The 23,316-nt window shown below is 39.7% G+C and overlaps 1 protein-coding gene across 5 annotated transcripts in view; it reads right to left on the minus strand.

The window, feature by feature from the left end:
* Positions 1–7,711: 7,711 nt before the first annotated feature.
* The window catches only part of TTC39B (tetratricopeptide repeat domain 39B), a 145,601-nt gene continuing 129,996 nt past the window's right edge, over positions 7,712–23,316 (minus strand). For all 5 annotated transcript variants that reach the window (XM_003911696.3, XM_021927494.2, XM_009188739.4 and 2 more), the window contains 3 exons: positions 22,508–22,625; positions 19,808–19,924; positions 7,712–15,989 (listed from right to left, as the gene is read on the minus strand). In XM_003911696.3, coding sequence (XP_003911745.1) covers positions 15,899–15,989; positions 19,808–19,924; positions 22,508–22,625 — 326 coding nt within the window. In that variant the 3' untranslated portion in view covers positions 7,712–15,898. The remainder of the gene's footprint in view (positions 15,990–19,807; positions 19,925–22,507; positions 22,626–23,316) is intronic.

Below are 23,316 nucleotides of genomic sequence, written 5' to 3' on the forward strand. Positions count from 1 at the left end.
CTTTGTTCCAGACTAGCGCTTCAAAACTGTTTAGAATGAGCAGCTTTGGAAGATGTAGTGTCTCCCTCCAAAGAAGAAGGCAGATTTGCTTACTGTTTAGTGTGAGGCAAAGAGAATGTCTATCTTCCGAGGAAAGGGCAAGAAAGTTTGCTTGCAGTCTGTTATAAAAGATTCTGGTTTGGCCAGGCATGGTGGCTCATGCCTGTAATCCCAGCACTTTGGGAAGTCGAGGAGGATGGATCACAAGGTCAGGAGTTCGAGACCACCTGGTCAACATGGTGAAACCCTGTCTCTACTAAAAATACAAAAATTAGCCAGGCCTGGTGGCAGGTGCCTGTAATCCCAGCTACTCAGGAGGCTGAGGCAGGCAAATCACTTGAAACCGGAAGGCAGAGGTTGCAGTGAGCCCAGATCACACCACTGCACTCCAGCCTGGGAGAAAGAGTGAAACTCCATCTCAAAAAAAAAAAAAGATTCAGGTTCCCTGAGCTTGGGGGCTCCTCTGCTGTGACACAAACCCATTGAGGGTGCAGCAGCCACCTGAGCCCCTCCACATCACCCTTGTGGGACTTCGCAGGCAAGGGGAACTGGCACAAATATGCCAGTGTTCATGCTTCTTCTTGAGCCATGAGTAATAAAGCATTTTTGTCTCTGACCCAGGATTCTCATGTCTTCTGCCAGAATCCACAAAACTGTGCAGGCTAACCTTGTTAGCTTGCAAGGAGAGTAAAATCTGACTCTAGTCAGTACTTACCACCTATGTGACTCATCTCCTGCTACTGTCCCCTCAGTCCCTCATGCCAGTCACATGATCTCCTTGATGTCCTCAAAACAAATTTGGGACACCTTTTTTTTTTTTTTTTTTTTTGAGACGGAGCCTTGCTCAGTCGCCCAGGCTGGAGTGCAGTGGTGTGATCTCGGCTCACTGCAAGCTCCGCCTCCTGGGTTCACGCCATTCTTCTGCCTCAGCCTCCCCAGTATCTGGGACTACTGGCTACAGGTGCCCACCACCATGACCAGCTAATTTTTTTGTATTTTCAGTAGAGACACGGTTTCACCATGTTAGCCAGGATGGTCTTGATCTCCTGACTTCGTGATCCACCAGCCTCGACCTCCCAAAGTGTGGGGATTACAGGCATGAGCCACCGTGCCCGGCCCCTGGCACACCCTTTCTTAAAGCCTTTGTATGGGCTTTTGTTTTCTTCCTGAAATGCTCTTCCCCCAGATACCAATTTAGCTCCCTCCCCTCTGTCAAGTCTTTGCTCTAACTTGACCTTCTTGATGAAGCCAACTGTAACCATCTTTTTTAAAACTACGACTGAGCCTGTAATCCCAGCACTTAGGGAGGCCGAGACGGGCGGATCACGAGGTCAGGAGATCGAGACCAGCCTGACTAACACGGTGAAACCCCGTCTCTACCAAAAAAAATACAAAAAACTAGCCGGGCGAGGTGGCGGGCGCCTGTAGTCCCAGTTACTCGGGAGGCTGAGGCAGGAGAATGGTGTGAACCCGGGAGGCGGAGCTTGCAGTGAGCTGAGATCCGGCCACTGCACTGCAGCCTGGGTGACAGAGCAAGACTCTGTCTCAAAAAAAAAAAACTACGACTGATATTCTCCCCTACCTCAGCATCCCCAGGTCCCCTTACTTGGATACTTTTTCTATTTTCAAATGCACCTATCACCTTCTACAGATTATTTAGGGGTCAGCGAATGTTTTCTTAACAAGTCAGATAGTAAATATTTTAAGTTTGTTTGCCTTAGATCTCTGTTCCAACTATCCAACTCTGCTGGTGCATTGAGAAAGCAGCTGTAGATAATATGTAAATAAATGGGCATGACTGTGTTCTAGAACACTACTTATAAAGTAGCCAATCTTGGCCGGGCACGGTGGCTCACGCCTGTAGCCCCCAGCACTTTGGGAGGCCGAGGTGGGTGAATCACCCAAGGTCTGGAGTTCAAGACCAGCCTGGCCAACATGGCAAGACCCTGCCTCTACTAAAAATACAAAAACTAGCTGGACGTGGTTGCAGGCACCTGGAATCCCAGCTACTCAGGAGGCTGAGGCAGAAGAATCGCTTGAACCAGGGAGGCGGAGGTTGCAGTGAGCCAAGATCACGCCATTGCACTCCAGCCTGGGCGACAAGAACAAAACTCTGTCTCATAAAATAAAATAAATAAAAATAAAAATAAAATAAAATAAAATAAAATATAAAATAAAATAGAAATGAAATAAATGAAATGAAATAAAATAAAAATAAAATAAAATAAAATAAAGTAAAAAAATAAAAATAGTAGGCAGTCTGCCTGAGGGCCTTAAATTGCCAACTCCTGCATTATATAATTTACTCATCCTGTTTATTGTGTAATGCCTGACCCATCCCATTAGAATATAAGCTCCATGAAGGATGCAATCTGTTTATTCACTAGTATTTTCCAAGTGCCTGGAGCCGTCTGACAGGAAATAGTAGGAACTCAATAAATATTTGCTAAACAAAAGTGTAATCAGGGAACATATAGCTGTGGATCACTTTTCAAAGAACCTAAACCAGAGTGAGATTCCAAATCATAGATGATATTTTGGGGGTAACTTACCTGGGTTATAATGACCACTTACCCTTAACTGTCTCACTCACCACTCATAGGGTGAACTTCCAGCAGCCATGTTTGTTCCAAATGACCCTGTTCTCTTAGTCACAATTATTTGAAGGGAGGGTCACCACACCTCTCCCAAGCTAGGCCAATAAAAACTCCCCCTATGAGGACTTGGAACCTGTACTGAGAAAGAGAGTCACATATGTGAACTCAGAACCATGGATAGGTATGGCAGAATTGTACCTCCTGTCCCCTTGAATCTGGGCATAACCACATGACTTGCTTAGACCAATGAAATATGAATGGAAATGATCCATGTGAAAATTATGGATGGAAGCTTTAAAAGTCAATATGATTTTCAACAAATGGTGATGGGACAACAGTATATCCACATGCGAAAGAATGAAGTTGAACCTCTACCTCATATCATATACTCAAATTACCTCAAACTGGATCAAGAACCCAAACTTAAGAGTTAAACTATACAACTCTTAGAAGAAAACTAAGTATAATCTGTATGACCTTGGATTAGGCAATGGATTTTTAGGTATGATCCTAAAATCACGAGCAACCAAAAAAACAAAAACAAAAGCAGATAAATTGGACCTCACAAAAATTTAAAACCTTTGTCAAAGGACACTATCAGAAAAATGAAAAGACAAATCACAGAGCAAAATATTTGCAAATCACGTATCTGATAAAGATCTAGTAAGAAAACCAAATTTTAAAATGGGCAAAAGCTTTGAATAGCTTTTTCTCTCCAAAGAAAATATATAAATGGTCAAAAAGTATGTGAAAAATGCTCAATATCATTAGTCATTAGAAAAATACAAATCAGGCCAGAGTGATGGCTCATGCCTGTAATCCCAGCACTTTGGGAGGCTGAGATGGGTGGATCACCTGAGGTGAGGAGTTTGATACCAGCCTGGCCAAAATGATGAAACCCTGTCTCTACTAAAAATACAAAAATTAGCTGGGTGTGGTGGCGCATGCCTGAATTCCAGCTACTTGGAAAGCTGAGGCAGGAGAATTGCTTGAACCCAGGAGGCAGAGGTTGCAGTGAGCTGAGACCACACCACTGCACTCCAGCCTGGGTGACAGAGTGAGACTCCATCTCAAAAAAAAAATAAAGAAAAGAAAAAAGAAAAATACAAATCAAAAACCACAATGAGCTAACACTCATTATTTTGTATTTTAATACAAAGTAAATTTTGTATTAAAGGCAAAATTATAGCTGTAAATAGGTCAGTGTTTGCCTAGGCCTAGGAGGTTGAGTTTAGGGATTGACAAAAAGAGGGAAATTTTGAGGTGTGTTCTAAAACTGGATTATGGTGATGGCTGCACAAAAGTACACATTTTATGTAGACCTGTATTTCAAAAGGAGTAAATGTAATGGCATTTAAATTACACCTCAATAAAGGAATTCTTTCGCCAAGCTTCTCTTTGCCATGGCAATGAGTTTAATTCTACGTGGTGAGGATCCAATGGCCTCCACAGTGCAGAACAAGGTTCTCTACTGACCAAAAATGCACATGTAGTGTGAGCAAGAAAAAAACTGTTATTTTAAGCCACTGAGACGTGTGGGGCTGTTTGTTACTGTGGCATATCCTAGCCCATTCTAATTAATACAGAAATCAGTCCAGAGATGGTATTGGTTCAAGTTAATATTAAGTTTCATTAATTAAGGCAACAGGAATGAGTAATGTCTTAGACATACTGTGGTGTGGTTATTTGGCATATGACACTGTATCAAATAGAATAAATTTTTTAGAGAATTGTACTACTGGAGAACCACCTGCACTGAAAAATGCTGATTTTTTGAAACTTAAAATGATCCTTTGGCCCCTGTGTGAGGCAGGAAAAGTTGAGAAAAATTGTTCTGCTCCTGGGGAGGGCAATTTCTTTGACAGTCTCTTCAGATACGGCCAAGAAAAATTACAGAAGAAAAAAAATCTCTCAAAAGGTGAACCCAGATGCCACAGAGACTAATGAACAAGAGCACTACTCCAGGAAATGGGCTCAAGGCCCAATCAAAGAACATTCTCTATTCTCAAGCTATGGAAGCTCAAAACGAGAGATTTCAGAATCGTCACAGACCAGTGCTCACTGTGGCTTCCCAGGCTTCACTTTTCACCTTCTAAGTGGGAGTGTTCATTGTGGTTATCCCACTTCTGTTCAACCAGCGTTCATTCTGTGTTGCTATAATGGAATGCCACCAACTGGGTAATTTACAAACAAATTTATTTCTTAGTCCTGGAGGCTGGGAAGTCCAAGGTCAAGGGGCCCACATCTGGCAAGAGCCTTCATGCTGTGTCATCCCAAAGTGGAAGGGAAAAGGGCAAGAGAGTACAAGAAAGCAAGAAAGTAAGAGAGCAAGAGAGGGCCAGACTTGCTTTCACAAAAACCCACTCCTGCAATACCAAACCCTCTCCCAAGATAACATTAATCCATTCATGAGGATGGGCCCTCTTCACACTCCTACCTTTTAATACGATCACTATGGCAATTAAATTTCAGTGAGTTTTGGGGAGCACATTCAAACCACAGAAACCAGTACATTGTGTGTTGAGGGCAAATAACTGTTTAGTTCACGGTGTCCAGATCAATTGCAGCCACATTTGGATTCAAAATAAGACAAGAAGGCATGTCACAGAGATGTCACAACCAGAAGGGATTTTGTTTCCCCCCCGAGACAGAGTCTCACTGTCGCCCAGGCTGGAGTGCAATGGTGCGATCTTGGCTCACTGCAACCTCCGCCTCCTGGGTTCAAGCGATTCTCCTGCCTCAGCTTCCCGAGTAGCTAGGATTACAGGTGCCTGAAACCATGCCCAGCGAATTTTTGTATTTTTAGTAGAGACAGCATTTCACCACGTTGGCCAGGCTGGTCTCGAACTGCTGACCTCAGGCAATCTGCCCACCTCAACCTCCCAAAGCACTGGGATTACGGGCGTGAGCCACTGCGCACAGCCCCAGAAGGAATTTTTTGTTGTTGTTGTTATATTCCTTGGTGCAGAAGTGAGTGTATTTTGTTTGCAGGAAAAAGAGTGAATCAGATATCTGGCAACCAGAAAGATAGTCATTTGTGCTATTCACCATCTACTTCTGGTGCTTCTTCCAGACACACTAGGATTGTACTTTCCTGCACAGTTGAAGTTAGGTAAAGCTGTGTGATTTGCTTTGGACATGAAATATAAGTCACTTCTAGGTGGAAGCTGTAAGACTAAGACAGCCAGTAAAAAGGGGTCACTGGAGAACCTCTAACCAGCCTGGGCACTGGGAGGAGTATGCACTGGGGTGAAGCCTCAGGAAGTTCAGGCCATTTGCAGTGGGGAGGAGCCTGGCCTCTCCTGTTCCAGGGTAGAATGTGGGATTCAATCTGTGAGGAGGGAAGCCTACTAGCAGGACTCTTGCTTTGCTTAGAGTCCCTGTTTCCCTTTTTTTTTTTAACCTTTTCACCTAATAAACCCTGACATCTCACCCTTCAAAGTGTCTGCGAGCCTAATCTTTCAGGGTAGTGTAACAAGAACCCAGCTTTTAACAGAACTAAGGAGAAAGTCCTACAACAAGACCATTTTATATACACTATGCCTCCTTCCTCTTTCCATTCCAGATAGTGGAGTCTCTGGCAATCCAGGGCCCTGTGTGAGGATAATGTGGAGTTGGTCCCTCACTGGCCTGAAATAGATGATGGAGCATGAGAGGAAGATAAGCCTTTGCTGTTGTGGATATATTCCTCCCATCAAGTCTCTTCAGGAAGCACAGGAGAGACAGAAGAAATACTCTCCAAGTCTCCAAAGCTTTTCTATTCCGAATTTAAATACTTCCTGAGTATTTCCCACATTCTTGCCCCTGAATTCCACAGGCACCCTTTATCCATTACTAGATGGCTGTTCAAGTTTTTGTTTTTAAACAAGCTCAAGTTGATTACACCAAGTTGTAACTGATGCATTCATAAATCTATCAAGCTCCTCATGCCAAAGAACAAAGGAAAGACAAGCAGGAAAGCATAGGACACACTGGGAGAATCATAGTGGACCCAGCCCAAGTGGGAACATGGCAGAGACAAGCTACCTGTTCACCATATGCATTGCCTCTTTTTTCTGAGCCCATGGCTAGACTACATTTCTCTGCCTATTTTGTCATGAGGTAAAGCAGTGACTGAGTTCTAGCTAATGGAACTTAAACAGATATGTACCACCTTCCTCACACACCCCTCCATGCTTTGTCCCCTTCAATAGCTTGATGCAAAAGACCACAGTGACCTTAGCAGATATGGGAAGACAGCAGAGCCACAAGACTGAAAGAACCTCGATTATTGAATCGCGTCATGAAAACCCAACCACTGACAGAAACGACTGGTTTGTGATGGACATCGGTTCGCCCGAACTCACATAGGGGAGGAGGGGAAGAATTTAATGTTGGATTAGCCCTTTGTGGTCTTGCATACCCCCTCCTCTGATCCTCCTTAGAGCTGAATTAGGTAGTGGAATGGTCCCCATTTTACAGCTGGGTTAGGCAAAGTTCAGAGAAGTTAATGGCTAGGGAGGGGGAACATAGGCCACAATCTAGCCAAAACCAGCCTCAAACATAGATCTCCTGATTCCCAGAGGCTACTGCTTCTTCCACTACGCTATACCCTGAATGCTGAAGATTCCTCCTTAAACTGAACATGTCAGCAGCTAATCTTTGAGCTATTAAATAAATTACAAAAAGATGATAGAAAAGGCCATCCTTCCTTGAGACAACTGTACCATCCCATTTATCTCTTCATGCCCAGGACTTGGCCAAGAACTCGGTACAGAGAAGGGCCTTCATACCTGTATGTTATGATTTAAAAAAAAAAAAAAAAGGCTTACCAAGAAACAAAAATTCAAGTTCATATCACATTGACAATTAAAGACCAGCAAAACAGATGTCGTGTACTGCTTCTACATGAAGACCAACCAGAATAAGACTGCAATTCCATCAAGCATAATTTATTTAAATAACAATTCCATTGCATGTTAAGTAAACCAGTTGTAGCAATATGAAAATATAGAATTCTGAGGAAATCTGGCAAATTAAACCTGTATCTAAATGCAGCGTATTCTGTAATACTACGAAATGAAAAATAAAATGTGTTGACTTTCAAGTCGGGATGATTTATTTGCACTTAAAAATACAATTTCTAAGAAGACATCTGTTTTCAAAAACGTCCCAATGGTAAAACTGGGCTACAGGAACTGTTGTCATCATGTTGAAATTTTAGATTTTATATTAGCATTAGCTTAAAAATCAAAGATGATAACATTAACACAAAATCAGCAAGAGAATACTCATTGGGAACAGTTCTCATGTTAAAAATATCAGAGGTTCACAGTTTTCTTCTTTTTTCTTGACTTACATTGATAAAATGCTTTGATAGCTACAATCAATTTCACTTTCTAGTACCAGATCCAATGCCTACTTGATCAGCAGATGGATGTTACTAACACATTCATTTTATATAGAACTCGCACATCTTCAGTTTCTAAAAATGTTTTGCTCTGCAAAACTGTGACCGCTGAGAATGGGAAAGATAGGAGACTAAAATGTAATGAGAAGAGAAAAAGATAAAATGCTGACAATTTTTACTAACAGAACATTAAATTATAAAGTACATACAGGTAGCTTTGATGATTCAACGAGAAACTTCACATTACTTTACAAAGTGCTATGGCCTCTAATTTTATTTTTGTTTAATACAAATGAAAGTGAAATCCACACATTATCAAAGAATTCTGAACTCCTTCTACATGTGAAGTTAACAGAGGTTTTTAGGTGGGCAGACCACAAGACAGATTTATTTTGTATGTTTTAAGGCAAAGCAAAATCTCCCAAATGAAACATCTACAAAATACATTTGCTTTGAGAATAAATTTCAGTAATAAGAAAATACTTCTCACTTATTAAATATACATATTTGCCTTTACATTTGATTTAGCAACTTGAATCAAAAAATGCAAGTGTTCTATGAACATCTGCAAATCAATATTTTTAGACACCAATACATAAATGAGTCAGTTTTCATTCAGGTGTTTGGATGTCAACAGTCAGCAAAAGAAAAAAAAAAAAAAAACAGACTACTTACGGAATTTTCCCTAACACAATATGAGAATGCAACATATTTTTGAGAATTAAGTAATTTTTCTGGACCATACATATCAGTGAAACACATTATGTTCTCCTTCTGCAAATATTAATAAAGAGAACTCAAGAGTGCATAAGCCATTAAATTTAACCAACAGCCTAAGATTCAAAATGTTTACCATAATCTGTTTATGTAAATTATTTTCTTAAAGAAAAAACAAATCACTCTATAGAAAGTAACTGTCTACTTTCAAAAATACATCACTTTGGGGAAAAAATGTGAATAAAAGCTGAACTTGGCCAGGCATGATGGCTCACGCCTGTAATCCCAGCACTTTGGGAGGCTGAGGCAGGTGGATCACCTGAGGTCAGGAATTCGAGACCAGCCTGACCAACACGGAGAAACCCTGTCTCTACTAAAAATACAAAAATTAGCCAGGTGTGGTGGCACATGCCTGTAATCCCAGCTACTTGGGAGGCTGAGACAGGAGAATTGCTTGAACCCAGGAAGCAGAGGTTGCAGTGAGCCAAGATCATGCCATTAAACTCCAGCCTTGGTAACAAGAGTGAACTCTGTCTCAAGGAAAAAAAAAAAAAAAAAAGCTGAACTCATTTATTATCCCCAAAATTGCTACCTGGACGTTTGTCTACATTAAAAATAGGAATGACTTAAAATGTCTACATGATTTCCAAGGCAAAGAGCGTCATACCTTCAAATTGAGTAAGACCATTGTATTCGTCCATTCTCACACTGTTATGAAGAAATATCTGAGACTGGATAGTTTATTTAAAAAACAGGTATAACTGACTCACAATCCTGCACGGCTGGGAAGGCCTCAGGAAACTTACAATAATGATGGAAGGCAAAGCAGAAGAAAGGCACCTTCTTCTTCACAGGGTGGTAGGAAAGAGAAGTGCTGAGCAAAGGGGGTAAAGCCCCTTATAAAACCATCAAATCTTGTGAGAACTCACTATCATGAGAACAGCATGGGGGAAACTGCTCCCATGATTCAGTCACCTCCCGCTGGGTCCCTCCCAGGACACATGGGGATTATGGGAACTACAATTCAATAAGAGATTTGAGTAGACACACAACCAAACTATATCAACCATGCAGCACTTCACAATAATACAATTCCTTTAAAAATGAAATAAGTAATATTCTTTCTTATACTCATGCTTTTTTCAAAGTTTTTGGCTATAAGTCTGCTACACTGAGACCAATTTATTTCTTTCACAAATGGTGCCCAACAGACTACCAATAATTAAAACTAATTTACTAGAAAATATTAATCAGCAATAAAACTGAAGGTGTCACTGGGATATGCCAGCATCTCTTAAATTTGTTGTTTAAATTAGTGTTTCTAAAAACTATAGCATTAACATACAAGGTGTATCGTATGTTAATATTCAACAAGTTTTACATAATGAAATTTGTTATTAAAGTGCCCTGATTTTCCCTATTAAATATCCAATCTGTAGGCATTCTTTTTAGTTAAATACAGTAAGCCAGCTGCTTTGATTTCTCCATGCAATGTCCTGTTACAGTATTACTATGCTAAACACATGTCATGGGTACATTGTATGCAGAAGGGAATGGGGCATAGACTTCCTCTCAAGCTAGATCCACCTATCTCCTCTCAATAATTCAGGCCAAGAACCTGCTCAGCCATCTCAGTCCACTAAACAGTCCTTGCATCATTTCTTTCTGCAGTTAAGTTACAAAATGACTAGAATGGACTTCAACAGTCCTCTAAGAGGACAGTCTGTCAAGATCAGATAGCAACTGTTCAACATAAAAGGTATCTTCCCTGATGATGAATTCTCATGTGCCCTTTTCATTACATTTCAAGTTCAACATTTCAAAGTAACTAAATCTAACAGCAAATGTATAAAAGACAAAACTAACAACAGTAGGCAGCAGAAACAAGTAATCTAACACTTAAAGACAAAAATATGTAAGTAACTGGACTCGGGGAGGGAGGATTTGGAGAAAAATCCTGCATTTCTTTGGAAAGAACTGTATAAAACAATGTCTATTTATTATTTGTAAGTTGTTCTGTATATAGCTATCTATAGATACATGTATCTTATGAAGAAATATCTAAAGAGATTAAAAATGTCTTAATTATATATATGCATATCACTTAGGTATCATACACATTCAAAAATAAATTATTCTCTAAGTGGGTAACATGTATCTACAAATCTTTATTTTTTATATATATATATATATTTTTTTTTTTTTTCCTTTTTTCTTCTTTTTGAGATAGGGTCTCACTCTGTCACCTGGGTTGGAGTGCAGTGGCATGATCTTAGCTCACTGTAGCCTCAAACTCCTGGGCTCAAGTGATTATCCCACCTAAGTTTCCCCAGTAGCTAGTACTACTAGTGTACTCCATCACGCACAGCTAATTTTTTTTTCTTTTGGTAAAGACAGGGTCTCACTATATTGCCCAGGTTGGCGTCAAACCCCTGGTCCCAAGTGATCCTCCCACTTTGGCTTCCCAAGTGTTGGGATTACAGGCATGAGTCACCATGGCCAGCCTCTAAAAACCTTTAAATAGTAATATTGGCCTAGTTGACAGAGTCAATGTTGAAACATTAATAACAAAGCAATTGAAAAGGTTTCACTAGATTTCTCAGAATAATTTTATCTTAGAAAATATTGGGCCAGGCACGGTGGCTCATACCTGTAATCCCAGCACTTTGGGAGGCCGAGGCGGGCAGATCACCTGAAGTCGGGAATTCGAGACCAGACTGACCAACATGGAGAAACACCATCTCTACTAAATATACAAAATTAGCTAGGCATGGTGGCACATGCCTGTAATCCCAGCTACTTGGGAGGCTGGGGCAGGAGAATTGCTTGAACCCAGAAGGCGGAGGCTGCAGTGAGCCGAGATCGCACAATTGCACTCCAGCCTGGGCAACAAGAGCGAAACTCTGTCTCAAAAAAAAATATTAATCATGAAATCTATCTTCTCAAAGATGTGAATCACTCTTCTATGACTCTAACAACTGTACTTTGTAAAAAAGTAAAGAATGTCTGTAAAATCAAATTAAAATCATAATTTCAAAAATAAAATTTCTTATTCTAGTACATAAGGAGTTTGGCGGAGGGAGGGCAGAATAATGTTCAAATATGCCAATGACATTGATTATCTGCAGACAAACATGATGAAATGAAAGTATAAGGGCACTTAAATAGAAAAAGCAAACTTCACAGATATGTATGTGAAGCACAAATCAGGTGATCATAGTAGACAGCAAGTAAAAGCCAGAATTCCCGAAAGCAGGCTATTGGGAGGCCTTTAAGAAGTGCAGCACGTATGAATGAATGCTCTGTTAGCATTCAGCACCATTCCCACATGGGCTGTAAGCCATTCCGGGTGCTCCGCAGCCATGTGTGGCAAGGGGCTACTGTACTGGACAGAGCAAGGCTGAGGGAAAACAATACGGCTTACAGGCTCATGAGGACGAGGTAATTTTCTAAGATCCATTCCAGGCCCGAGGAATCACAAAATCTTAGGGTATTAAAACATCACTGGAGTCTTCATTAACTTATTTTAACTAAATGTATTTGAATTTCAGATTTCTAAATATGGAGAATACAAATAGGAGAAAAAAAAAAAAGCAGAAATACAGGGGGGGAAAATGAATGAAGCATTAGATAATTCCAGAAGATTTTCCAGTTGGCCACAAAGACCTTTTTAAAAATTATTTTTAATGTCCAAGCTGGGGGAAAAACCCTTCTATTTATGAAGATCGACGGACTAGACTCACTTTAAAAAGGAGTGGATCATGAAGTCAGGAGATCGAGGCCATCCTGGCTAAGCAAAGCTACAGGCTGGGCAGGAGAATGGCCTGAACTCGGGAGGTGGAGTTTGCAGTAAGCTGAGATTGTGCCACTGTACTCCAGCCTGGGTGACAGAGCGAGACTCCATCAAAATAAAATAAAATTAAAATTAAAATAAAATAAAATAAAATAAAGGAGTGGAATCATAAGTATTAACACCAGGGATTGTTAGTGTCTATCACAACTACCTCTAATAGTAGCTTTGAAAGAGAAAACATTCACTTTTATTTGAAATAGTGGGAGGAGCACTTTTTCTTCACACACTCGATACTGATTTGAAGCCCTAATAGAAGAATCATAGAATGACCTCAAAGTTCAACTAGTCTAAGCTTCTAGGACAGGCAGAAATGGCAGTCACATTAGCCCTGCTTAAACTCACCCCTTTGCAGAAGAACTGGTCATTGATTTTAGACTGTTGGGTTTTCCGATAATGAAAAATCTTCCTTGGCACTGATTAATCTGGAATTCAGCTTCCTACAGCTTTTATCCACTTGTCTCATCTCTGCCTTCTGAGGACAAAGACAGGATCAATGGACTTAATTTTCTTATATAACTTGGAAACTTCTTGTATCAAGGAGCACAGAAAACATTAACATATATGTCCAGATAAGAGCTGATGCAGTTCACCTTTCATTCATTGTCAAGGGGAAATCACGCCTTCCTCGTCACCATTCCTACAAAGCACAATGTTACTTAAATTTATACAGCACCAATCAGAACCCTGCCTCTCCGTTAAGGGGAAAAAAAAAGGCAATTATGCCAGGAAGTACAGGAATTGCACTGTCAGACACAATGGGCAACCCAACCCCATCATAAATGCCCCTCAAAAAACTAGATAAAACTGTCACTCCAGTATTCATTCTTCACAGAACACCCTAATAACTCCAAAATGCAGTATTAGCTGATGCCACAAGAAGTTGGTGTTACTACAATATCTTGAACATAGCAGGAAACACAAATATTTGTAGCATTTTGATATTACAGTACTAAAAGATCCACTGGATATACTCTCCATAAAGAATAGGAAATAAAGATAAAACAAAATATAAATAACAAAAAAGATTTTTATATGGAGATGAATTTCTTTTATATTTTTTAGTAATGCAGAGTTAAAATAAAAATGGCCACTCTAAGCTTAAAATTCTTTCATTTTATACCCAAGAGAATTTTTTTTACTGACTTGCAGCACTGACTTGCAGCTTCTCCCAGTAACAATGTAAGAATATATGCTCAGTATACCCACAGTCACAATGTAGGTGTCTGCTTTCAAAAATAATGTTACCAAAGCTCTTCTAAGAACTTTATAAACTTTTTCCAAAGCTATACACAAATAATTTTTAATGTATTTTCCACTACTAATTATAATGACAGTTAATTTTATTTTCTATTTTGTCTGTACCTAAAGTTGTATTATTAATAACACATTGATATCTACCACCATAGTATCTGAAGGGGTGGTACTCTGACTTGAGTTCTATTAATCATCTTTCATTGGATACACATCCTCAGTGTCGGTCAAGAATTGGTACCTTGAAGAAAACAAGCCACACACTGCTTGATACATGTCCATGTGGCCGGGAAACTACTTGATACAGGTCCATGTGGCAGGGAACGGCAGGAGCAAGTTCATCTAACCTGGGTAGCCTACTGTCAACATCAAACACATGAATACACAGAAAAGTATTTGAATTTCTACGCTTCTTTCATTTTACAACACAGACCACAATATCAGCCAATACTTTTGTGCCGATACTGTAATCTGGGCATAAAAAACCATAATTATTATAATAACTCATACTTTTGTATAGCCTTTTACAGTTAACAAAAAGCTATCACATGTTTTATCTAATTAAGCCTTCACAAGTACCAAACACTATGCCGCTATCCACACTGGGGCAACTGAACCACGAAAAGCTGAGCTACTTACTCCGTGTCATGGAACTATTAACCCACAGAGATGAACTCCTGACTCCCAATATGTGGCTCCTTCTGTTCAACTGCAGAGGCTTCTGTGACAAGTTACTCCTCAAAATGGAAACAGAAATAAGGCCCAGATTCATCGACTCATGAACTGTCTTTCCTCACTCTGGATGCCACAACACATACGTGTGGGGAATGGGGGACAATGGTGATGACTGAAAAATAAAACACTCCAAGTGGGAATGGTTTGCATGCAACATTTTAAAGTCATTTGTTGAAAATAAATACCTAATACATAGACTCACAGTTACAAAACTGAAAGAGACCTTGAAAAGTCATCTGTTCTTTAATCCAGATTTCACAGAAGAAGAAAATATGGTGACACACAGGGCGCGGCAGACTCCCTAAAGGTCCCCTCACTCACCGCTAACGGGTAGCAGAATCAGGACCATACGGGGTGTCAAGTTCTCTTCTGCTCCATGCCCTGATTCTGTTTCCCAACTAAGGGACTAAGCAAGGTCCAGATATCTACAAGGAAACGTCACAGTGCTGGAGAGGTTAGAAAACTAGGTCTTACCAACATCTTTAGTGTAAAAATTATTGATATTTTACATATCATTTAAAGCAGCAGGAACTTTACTTCCTAGAAGAAAAATAATCTATGTATGTATTTCAGGCTCTCATTGCTAAGGTTAAGAAAAATTCCTAAAATATGACACTTTCTTCCCATTAGATACACAGGGGTTTTTGAATTTTGTTATTATAATAGACTTAAGTACATTCAAAATCAGTCTCTCCAAAATGTCACCACCTTTAATCAGAGTAAAAAACCATTAACTGAATACTGGATCATCCTTTATAGACACGGGTCTCTTCAACCCACGAAGTACATTACATCCCATCCGTGTTCATGTTCTCAGACTGTCTTTTTCAGAAGTCTTCTGAAGGTCACTGCTAAGTTATTTTAAATGTAAGTGATATTTATTTATCTTCTGAAATTTAAATACTAGGCAACAAAATATCTCAAAAGTTTAACTACCCACAAATCTAAAATTGGCTCAACTTGTAAGCTATTTGCTAAACAATATCAATTTCCACATTAAAAAAATAAATAATCTAATTAGACTATTGCATCTGCAAGTCTTTCAAAAGACTTCTTCACCCCCCAATTCAAATCTAATATGAAATTTTTTGGGGGGAGGCAAAATATAAGAATTGTCTAGATAATATAGAATGCCATTCCATAGGAAAAAAAATTATGTAGACCAACAGCAAATCTCTCAGATGATAGAAAATATTGACAATAAAATTAGTTTTTTGTCTCTTATTCACAATATCACTTTTCCACTTTAACATAAGGTTGAATCTATAGCAGATTGCCGATGCTAATTGAGGGAAAATTCCATCCTTCAAGTTCTGATCAATCTGAGGAAGGTTTTCTCCAAAGGTGAAGAGCTGCCTGAATTCTGAAGTGTAGTCTGGACTCCAAGGAGTAATCTTTGTAGTTGTTCCTGAAGACAATAACAATAAAATTGCATAGTCAAAATTTATTTATATACCAGGGTACCACCACTGTCCCATTCCTCTCTGTGATCTGCTTATTTACTTTCAAACTCTAATATGCGTAACAGATTCTGGTTCTGTTGGGGGGTTTTGGGGGAACTGCAATAATCTGCATTTCCAGAAGCTTCCTGGTGGTCATCTAAAGGTCATACTTTGAGTAGCAAGGTTCTGCTTAATTACCAAACCATTCATAAACATAGCAAGAAGGTTGTGAGAAGGGCTGAATGAATTTTGTGAACTAGTCCTAAATAATTAGACTTCCTTTTTTAAATTGGAAATTTTTTTTTTCTTTTTTTTTCTTTTTTTTTTTTTTTTGAGACGGAGTATCGCTCTGTTGCCCAGGCTGGAGTGCAGTGGCGCGATCTGGGCTCACTGCAAGCTCCGCCTCCTGGGTTCACACCATTCTTCTGCCCCAGCCTCCCAAGTAGCTGGGACTATAGGTGCCCGCCACCATGCCCAGCTAATTTTTTTTGTATTTTTAGTAGAGACAGGGTTTCACTGTGTTAGGCAGGATGGTCTCGATCTCCTGACCTCGTGATCTGCCTGCCTCAGCCTCCCAAAGTGCTGGGATTACAGGCGTGAGCCACTGCGCCCGGCCTAAATTGGAAAATTTTAAGGTAGATGCATATAAACATGGTTAGCATGATCACATGATCAATCACTCAAGAAACTGAAATGAAACAACTGCAACAAAGGCAGCAGAATTACTTAATGACATCAAAATTACTTATTCCAATTCTCAGGTAAATATCAATGGTTTGGCCAATAATTACATAATAATTAGGCCAATGTCTTTAAAGGGGGACATAGAAATCCAAAGATTATTTAAAACCTGCCTAAGAGCATTTATGTTGACTTCCTTTTACCAGAATTGTTAAGAATCAGAAAAATGAAATCCTTTTACATACTGCCTTGGCCCATGGATGAACTATAACTGCTTTCTTCACGGTGGCACTTATTTCTATAGCCCTTCATTTTGAACAGGTGTAAGGGTTACTCACTGGTAATCTTGATGAGGGTTAGTAAATGTATTATTCATAAACTAAAATCAGTATCTTACTGGAGTTTACAAAGGATGGAATTGAGTATTTTCCTAAATGTCTGGCCATCAATGTGGGCAACTTTGCAAAGCTCCTAATACATAAAGGGAAAGTACAGATGACAGTCTTGGAATTACTGGGAAGTATCTTTATGTTTGAATCATCAGTATTGTCTTGAGTTAGTGGAGGCTTTTCATTGCTTTTTAGCAGTGAGTTACAGCCAGGCGCAGTGGCTCAAGCCTGTAATCCCAGCACTTTCGGAGGCCGAGACGGGCAGATCACGAGATCAGGAGATCAAGACCATCCTGGCTAACACGGTGAAACCCCGTCTCTACTAAAAAATACAAAAAAAACTAGCCGGGCGAGGTGGCGGGCGCCTGTAGTCCCAGCTACTCGGGAGGCTGAGGCAGGAGAATGGTGTGAACCCGGGAGGCGGAGCTTGCAGTGAGCCGAGATCCGGCCACTGCACTCCAGCCTGGGCAATAGAGTAAGACTCTGTCTCAAAAATAAAATAAAATAAAATAAAATAGCAGTGAGTTACTAGTCTTTTATTTTTATCATTATGAAGTTGCCTTATTGTACACTGTATATTCAAATAATGAATATCTGGAAGAGCAGGATTTATAATCCATAATTTTCCAATAGCTGGATTTGAAGATATCTATATCTAACACCTGAAATATTGGTCATACGCCCAACAAATTAACTTTAAAAGCAACTTGCTCTCCTATCACCTATATATAAATATTTTAAGGAAGCCCTTCTTGGCTCTACTATGCCCCCAAAGCTTTTGCCCCATTACGATGTTCTATTCACAGCAAACATCCTAACAGAGTTGCCTAAAGTAGCTGACTCCATTTTGTTTGTCACCTCACTTGTCAAAGTCACCAACGATCCTCATGCTGCCAAATTCAGCAGCCACTTCTCTGGTCTTACCTTGTTTGAGCTCTTAGTTGCTGCCCTCATAACTGACCATGCTCTTTTTGAAACACTATTTGGTTGGTTTTCCTAGATGTCTTCCTAACTCTCTTAATCTTCTTAATCTTATCGTTTAATGTCTAAGAAGATGGCATATCCCAGACATTGTGCTAGACCTCTTTCTCTAGCTATATAACATTCACAAAATGACTTCATCATGTGCTATCACTTTAAATACCGCTATCTCTGTGCTGTTGACTGAAATCTCTACATTCAGCCCTGACCTTACCACTGAACTCCATGCTAAGTATGAATGCCAACTTGCCATCTACCTAATATGAGTACCTAATAGCCATCTTAAAGAATCATGGTCTGAACAGAAGCATGTTTTGTTCTCTCCCCAAATATACTCTTCTAAGTATTCCCCAGCACAGCAAAAAGCATCATCACTGACCCAGTGGCTCAACCTCCTCAACGTGATGTTCATTAACTGTGACTTCTGTCAGGAGTGCTCCCTACCTACTTGGTTGACTTCTAATGACTGATCTCAAGACTGACTTTAATTATGCAACTCTCAGCTACAATATCATTTCCTCAAGGAAATATTTCAGAATCAATCTATCCTGAAGTAACACCCAGGCACCATGTATCATATTACAAATCTCAGCAAACATATACCACTGATTTCTTTTTCTTTTTGAGGTGGAGTCTCGCTCTGTCGCCCAGGCTGGAGTGCAGTGGCGTGATCTTGACTCACTGCAAGCTCCGCCTCCCAGGTTCACGCCATTCTCCTGCCTCTGCCTCCTGAGTAGCTGGGACAACAGGCACCCGCCACTATGCCTGGCTAATTTTTTGTATTTTTAGTAGAGACAGGGTTTCACCATGTTAGCCAGGATGGTCTCGATCTCCTGACCTCGTGATCTGCCCACCTCGGCCTCTCAAAGCGCTGGGATTAAAGGCGTGAGCCACCGCACCGGGCCCTGATATTTTTCTTGTCTATTTAATATCTCCCTCTAGCTAACAGAGCAGAAACAATGCCTGCTTGGTTTATAGTTGTCTCTCTAAAGCCTTTACTAGTGTCTGACACATAATAGGTGCTCAGTGAATAATTGCTGAATTTGAGAACAAATCACTGTTTATGACCTAGAGCTAGTCTGGCATTCTTTCTCTACTGCAGGAAGTGTTCAAGGCAAACAGGCCACAGGGTTTCTGCCTTACCTATGTGATCCATGGTCTAAAAGCTATTGCCTACCAGAATGATAAAAATACTTTGAAACTGCCATGATAAACAGAAAAAAGAGAGAGTCTGGGTAAGATGTGCAAGCTTCACAAGATCAATGGCTCTTCAAGGAAATAATAGGTATGGCTGAATACACTGAAGGCTGGCAAACAAGGACCCAAGGGCCAAATCGAAACACACCCATTTATTTACATATTACCTTCTATGACTTCTTTTGATATAATGGAGTAGTTGCAATGGAGACTTTATGCTATAAATCTAAAAATATTTACTCTCCAGCCATTTACACAAAAAGCTGGCCAACCCCTGATACAGAATAAAATAAGTTAGAAATCTTTCAAATAGATGCCCATAATCATATCTGTAAATAGTCACAGGGTGAGGCAGTAAGGGGGTTGGAAACAGCACAATTACAGCAAAAGCCATAAGCATAAATGTTAGCAAAAGTAGCATTATTACTAATTTGACATTATTAATTTTTAAGTATATAATGTTACTGCTGTTGTTATAGCAATATTGATATCTCTGACTCCACAACGATCAAGGAAAAGCTGCCTTCAACACTTACCTTGCAGTTTCTAGGAACTTTATGGCCTTGTCAATTTCCCCCTGGCTTTTATACAAAGATGCCAATTCAAACAAAGTGAACGGCACTAGGTAGTGGTCATACTTCAGTAGCTTTTCACTGAAAGAGCAGAGGAAAAGCAAGTAAATCTTAACAGAACAAGAAATACATATTTTTCTAAACATATATTATTCCCATTCCTCAGAAAATATGTGCAGCACTAAGTCTATTATCATAGAAAAGCCGCCATTGTATAGTTATAGAATTCATTAAACTATGGCAATAAATAATGTTCTTTTCATATATTAATCTTTTATTCCTTAATGTAAACCCAGCACTGATGGTTGATTGCTGTCTCTTAGGTAAATCAGTGCATACAGATCTTTAAAGATTAACCCTAGATATGGCAAGATCATCTTTCTGAATATGCATGTGTTCAGAAAATGACTCCATTTAGAAATAAGAAAGTTGTATTATTTTTAAACTAAGGTTCAACTCCCTTTGTATTTTAAAGCCTTATAATGCTTTAAAAGGCCAATAAAGAAATGGTCAACACTTCTGTTTTCAACACCATTATGAGAACTCTCTGGTTATAAAACATCTAGAAGCACTGAAAAAAATATATGACTAACACCATTTCAAATGCATAGCGTAGCTCACCAGAACATAAGAAAAAACCCTCAAGTGTCGAAAACAGCTAGAATTGAAAAAGTGAGACTCTACATATGTGGGATGATGCTGAATAAGCCCTGTGGTCTGCCTCCATCTGAGTCAAGGGCTTTGTATCCTAATGTCCATGCAGGAGATGAGGCCTTAGGCCCTCAGAAAGCAGGGCGCTGAAACTGAGACCTCTGTTTAAAGCTGGGATCCTTACAGGACTACTCCTTAAGAGAAAGGCAGGTTAGAACAAACCCACTCACTGGCAAACGAGAAAGACAAAGACAGTTGTCTCCTTGGCCAGCACTTTCAATGAGAAGAAAAAACAATTCTTTAGGAAATTAATAACCAATAGGCATGCCCACATTGAATGTGCAATTCAAATTTATATTGTCTAAATGATCCAAGAAGTAAGCAATGAAATTAACATGAAAGAGGCCCTGGGCAGAAAAAACCTTTAGGGTACCTGACAGAAATAAAATGCAAAATCACTGTAGAGCAACTCTTCCTCAATATAGCATCATAGAAATCTCAAGATAAAACTCCAATGAAGGTGAGTTCACAATCCAAAATTATAAAGCACATAAGCAAACAATTCACTATGAGATTCACAGACAAAAAAAACAGCACAATAGGTCATCCTTTTGATCATCCTTTTAATCCTTAAAGAAACACTAATAAAATAGAATTCCATGGATACTTCTTTAACGTGTTTACTAATTACAGAATATTACTAAAGACGGTACATTTGGGAAGTATTTTGTCTTTATTCTTATAGGGGCACCAGTCCTCCTATATTCCCATCAATACTGTCAGGAAGAAGGGGATCAGGTGGCCATGGACGGAAAGGCACGTGACACAGAGCACAGGATGTCCACCAGCAGTCTATGGCTGAGGTTGTTCTGGCTTGCAGAATATTTTCAAAAAATTTGAGGCAATATTTTAAAATCAGGTGATTTTACATAAAATCCAGATTCCAGGCTTTTCATGAAAAATGGTAGGGATTATTGCTATTGGGCCCACACTGTGCAGAGCAATAATCAAATAGAGCTGAGAAGTGTGGCTACATCCTTCAGAGAAAACACCCTAACCTACAGAGCCTACCAATCCTATTCCTGCTGCCACTCGGCTGGCCTGATAAAGTCAGGTTACGTGTCTGGCCCCTGTAGATACTGCCTTTGTGATACAGAGAAAAGGGCCAGGGATCAGAACCTTGATTCATCTCTATGGTTAGTAATGGAGCAGGACATCATCATCAATGCTACTGGGGTGGAATAAAACCAGAACAAAACTCAATTATATACAGAAGAACTGCCCCTTGCCAAAAGAGAGACAGAGTGCTCATCACATGCCTCTCTTTCCTGCCACATTATTATCACGGTGATGGCAAGTCTGTTTACTCAGCTCTGAATCCCTAGAATCCAGCACAGTCTCTGGCACACAGTGGGTGCTCAAATATCCATGGAATAAATGAATGGGCAAACAAATGCATGAATTAAATTAGTATCGGAAGCCAGGCATAGTAGCACACACTTGCAGTCCCAGCTACTCAAGAGGCTAAGCTGGGAGTATCTCTTAAGCCCAGGAGTTCCAGGCTGCAGTGAGCCATGATTGTACTACTTGTACTCCAGTCTGGGCAGCAAGGAAAGTCCCCCATCTCTTTTTAAAAAAAAAAAAAAAAAAAAGGAAAAGAAAAGGAAAAAAAAAACTAAAGAAGTATGTAAAAAATAAAAAAATTAATGAGTAGCAGAGGTTCAGTATGATGCTGCCAGAGCTTGGCTAGACACCTGTTAGTTGAGCTATAAATACAGTTTTTGTGAGTCATCTTTAAACACCAAGTAGAAATACATAAAGCCATGTTCCACCTAGACCATAATTTTGTTCACGAGGAACAAAAGCAACAACAAAACACTACTGGATTTTCTTTCTGGTAACACCAAGTAAGAGTTTAGCAGTAAGAGATAAAAGCATTTTGTATCACTTTCTCACAGCAATTCCCCAAAAACCACAATTTGCACTTGGGTTGGTTTTATTGTTTGGTCTTACCTTTCCACAACATGATTGTAACATAGTTCAGCTTGCAAGGGCCGCTGTAAGTTCTTGAGGCAACATCCTTTAAGTAACTTCACTAAGCACTCGTCATCCACAGAGAAGCTGTTAAAATCTTAAAACAAAAAACAAAGGAAACACACAAATAAAAATACTTTTTAAGATCTTAAGAGAAAGAATAAAGTTTCAGAAGGATCATTTAAAAATAAGGAAAATATTTTTTAGCATTTGTTATGCCTCACTAAATAAAATACAATGAAATTATTTTAAATGAAAAGAGCTGGGCACAGTGGTTCCCATCTGTAGTCCCAATGCTTTGGGAGGTCAAGGTGGGAGGCTCACTTGAGCCCAGGAGTTCAGGATCAGCCTGGGCAATACAATAAGACCCCATCTGTACAAAAAAAGTTTTTTTAATTACTGGGCATGACGGCATGCGCCTGTAGTCCCAGCTACTCAGAGACTGAGGCAGGAAGATCACTTGAGCTCAGCAGTTCGAGGCTGCAGTGAGCTATGATGGCATCACTGCACTGCAGTCTGGGTGAAAGAGCAAGATCCCATCTGATACATACATACATTCCTACAATGCTGAATTTACTATAAAAGAACACCATTTTATTAAGGAGTTCACTCTATCCACTTTAAAATATTCTTCAGGTGGTCACACTCTGAGCTTTGTGACCTTAGATACCACAACCAGAAATCTGAACTCTAAATAAAGTAAGAGTTCTATTAATCCTATCAAAGGTAAAGCCATGAGGAACAAGAAGGCTGCCTCCTCCTGTTGTTTGGCTTCTGTGTTGGCTTCA

This window comes from Papio anubis, chromosome 13 (assembly GCF_008728515.1).
Source record: "Papio anubis isolate 15944 chromosome 13, Panubis1.0, whole genome shotgun sequence".
Classification (NCBI taxonomy): domain Eukaryota; kingdom Metazoa; phylum Chordata; class Mammalia; order Primates; family Cercopithecidae; genus Papio; species Papio anubis.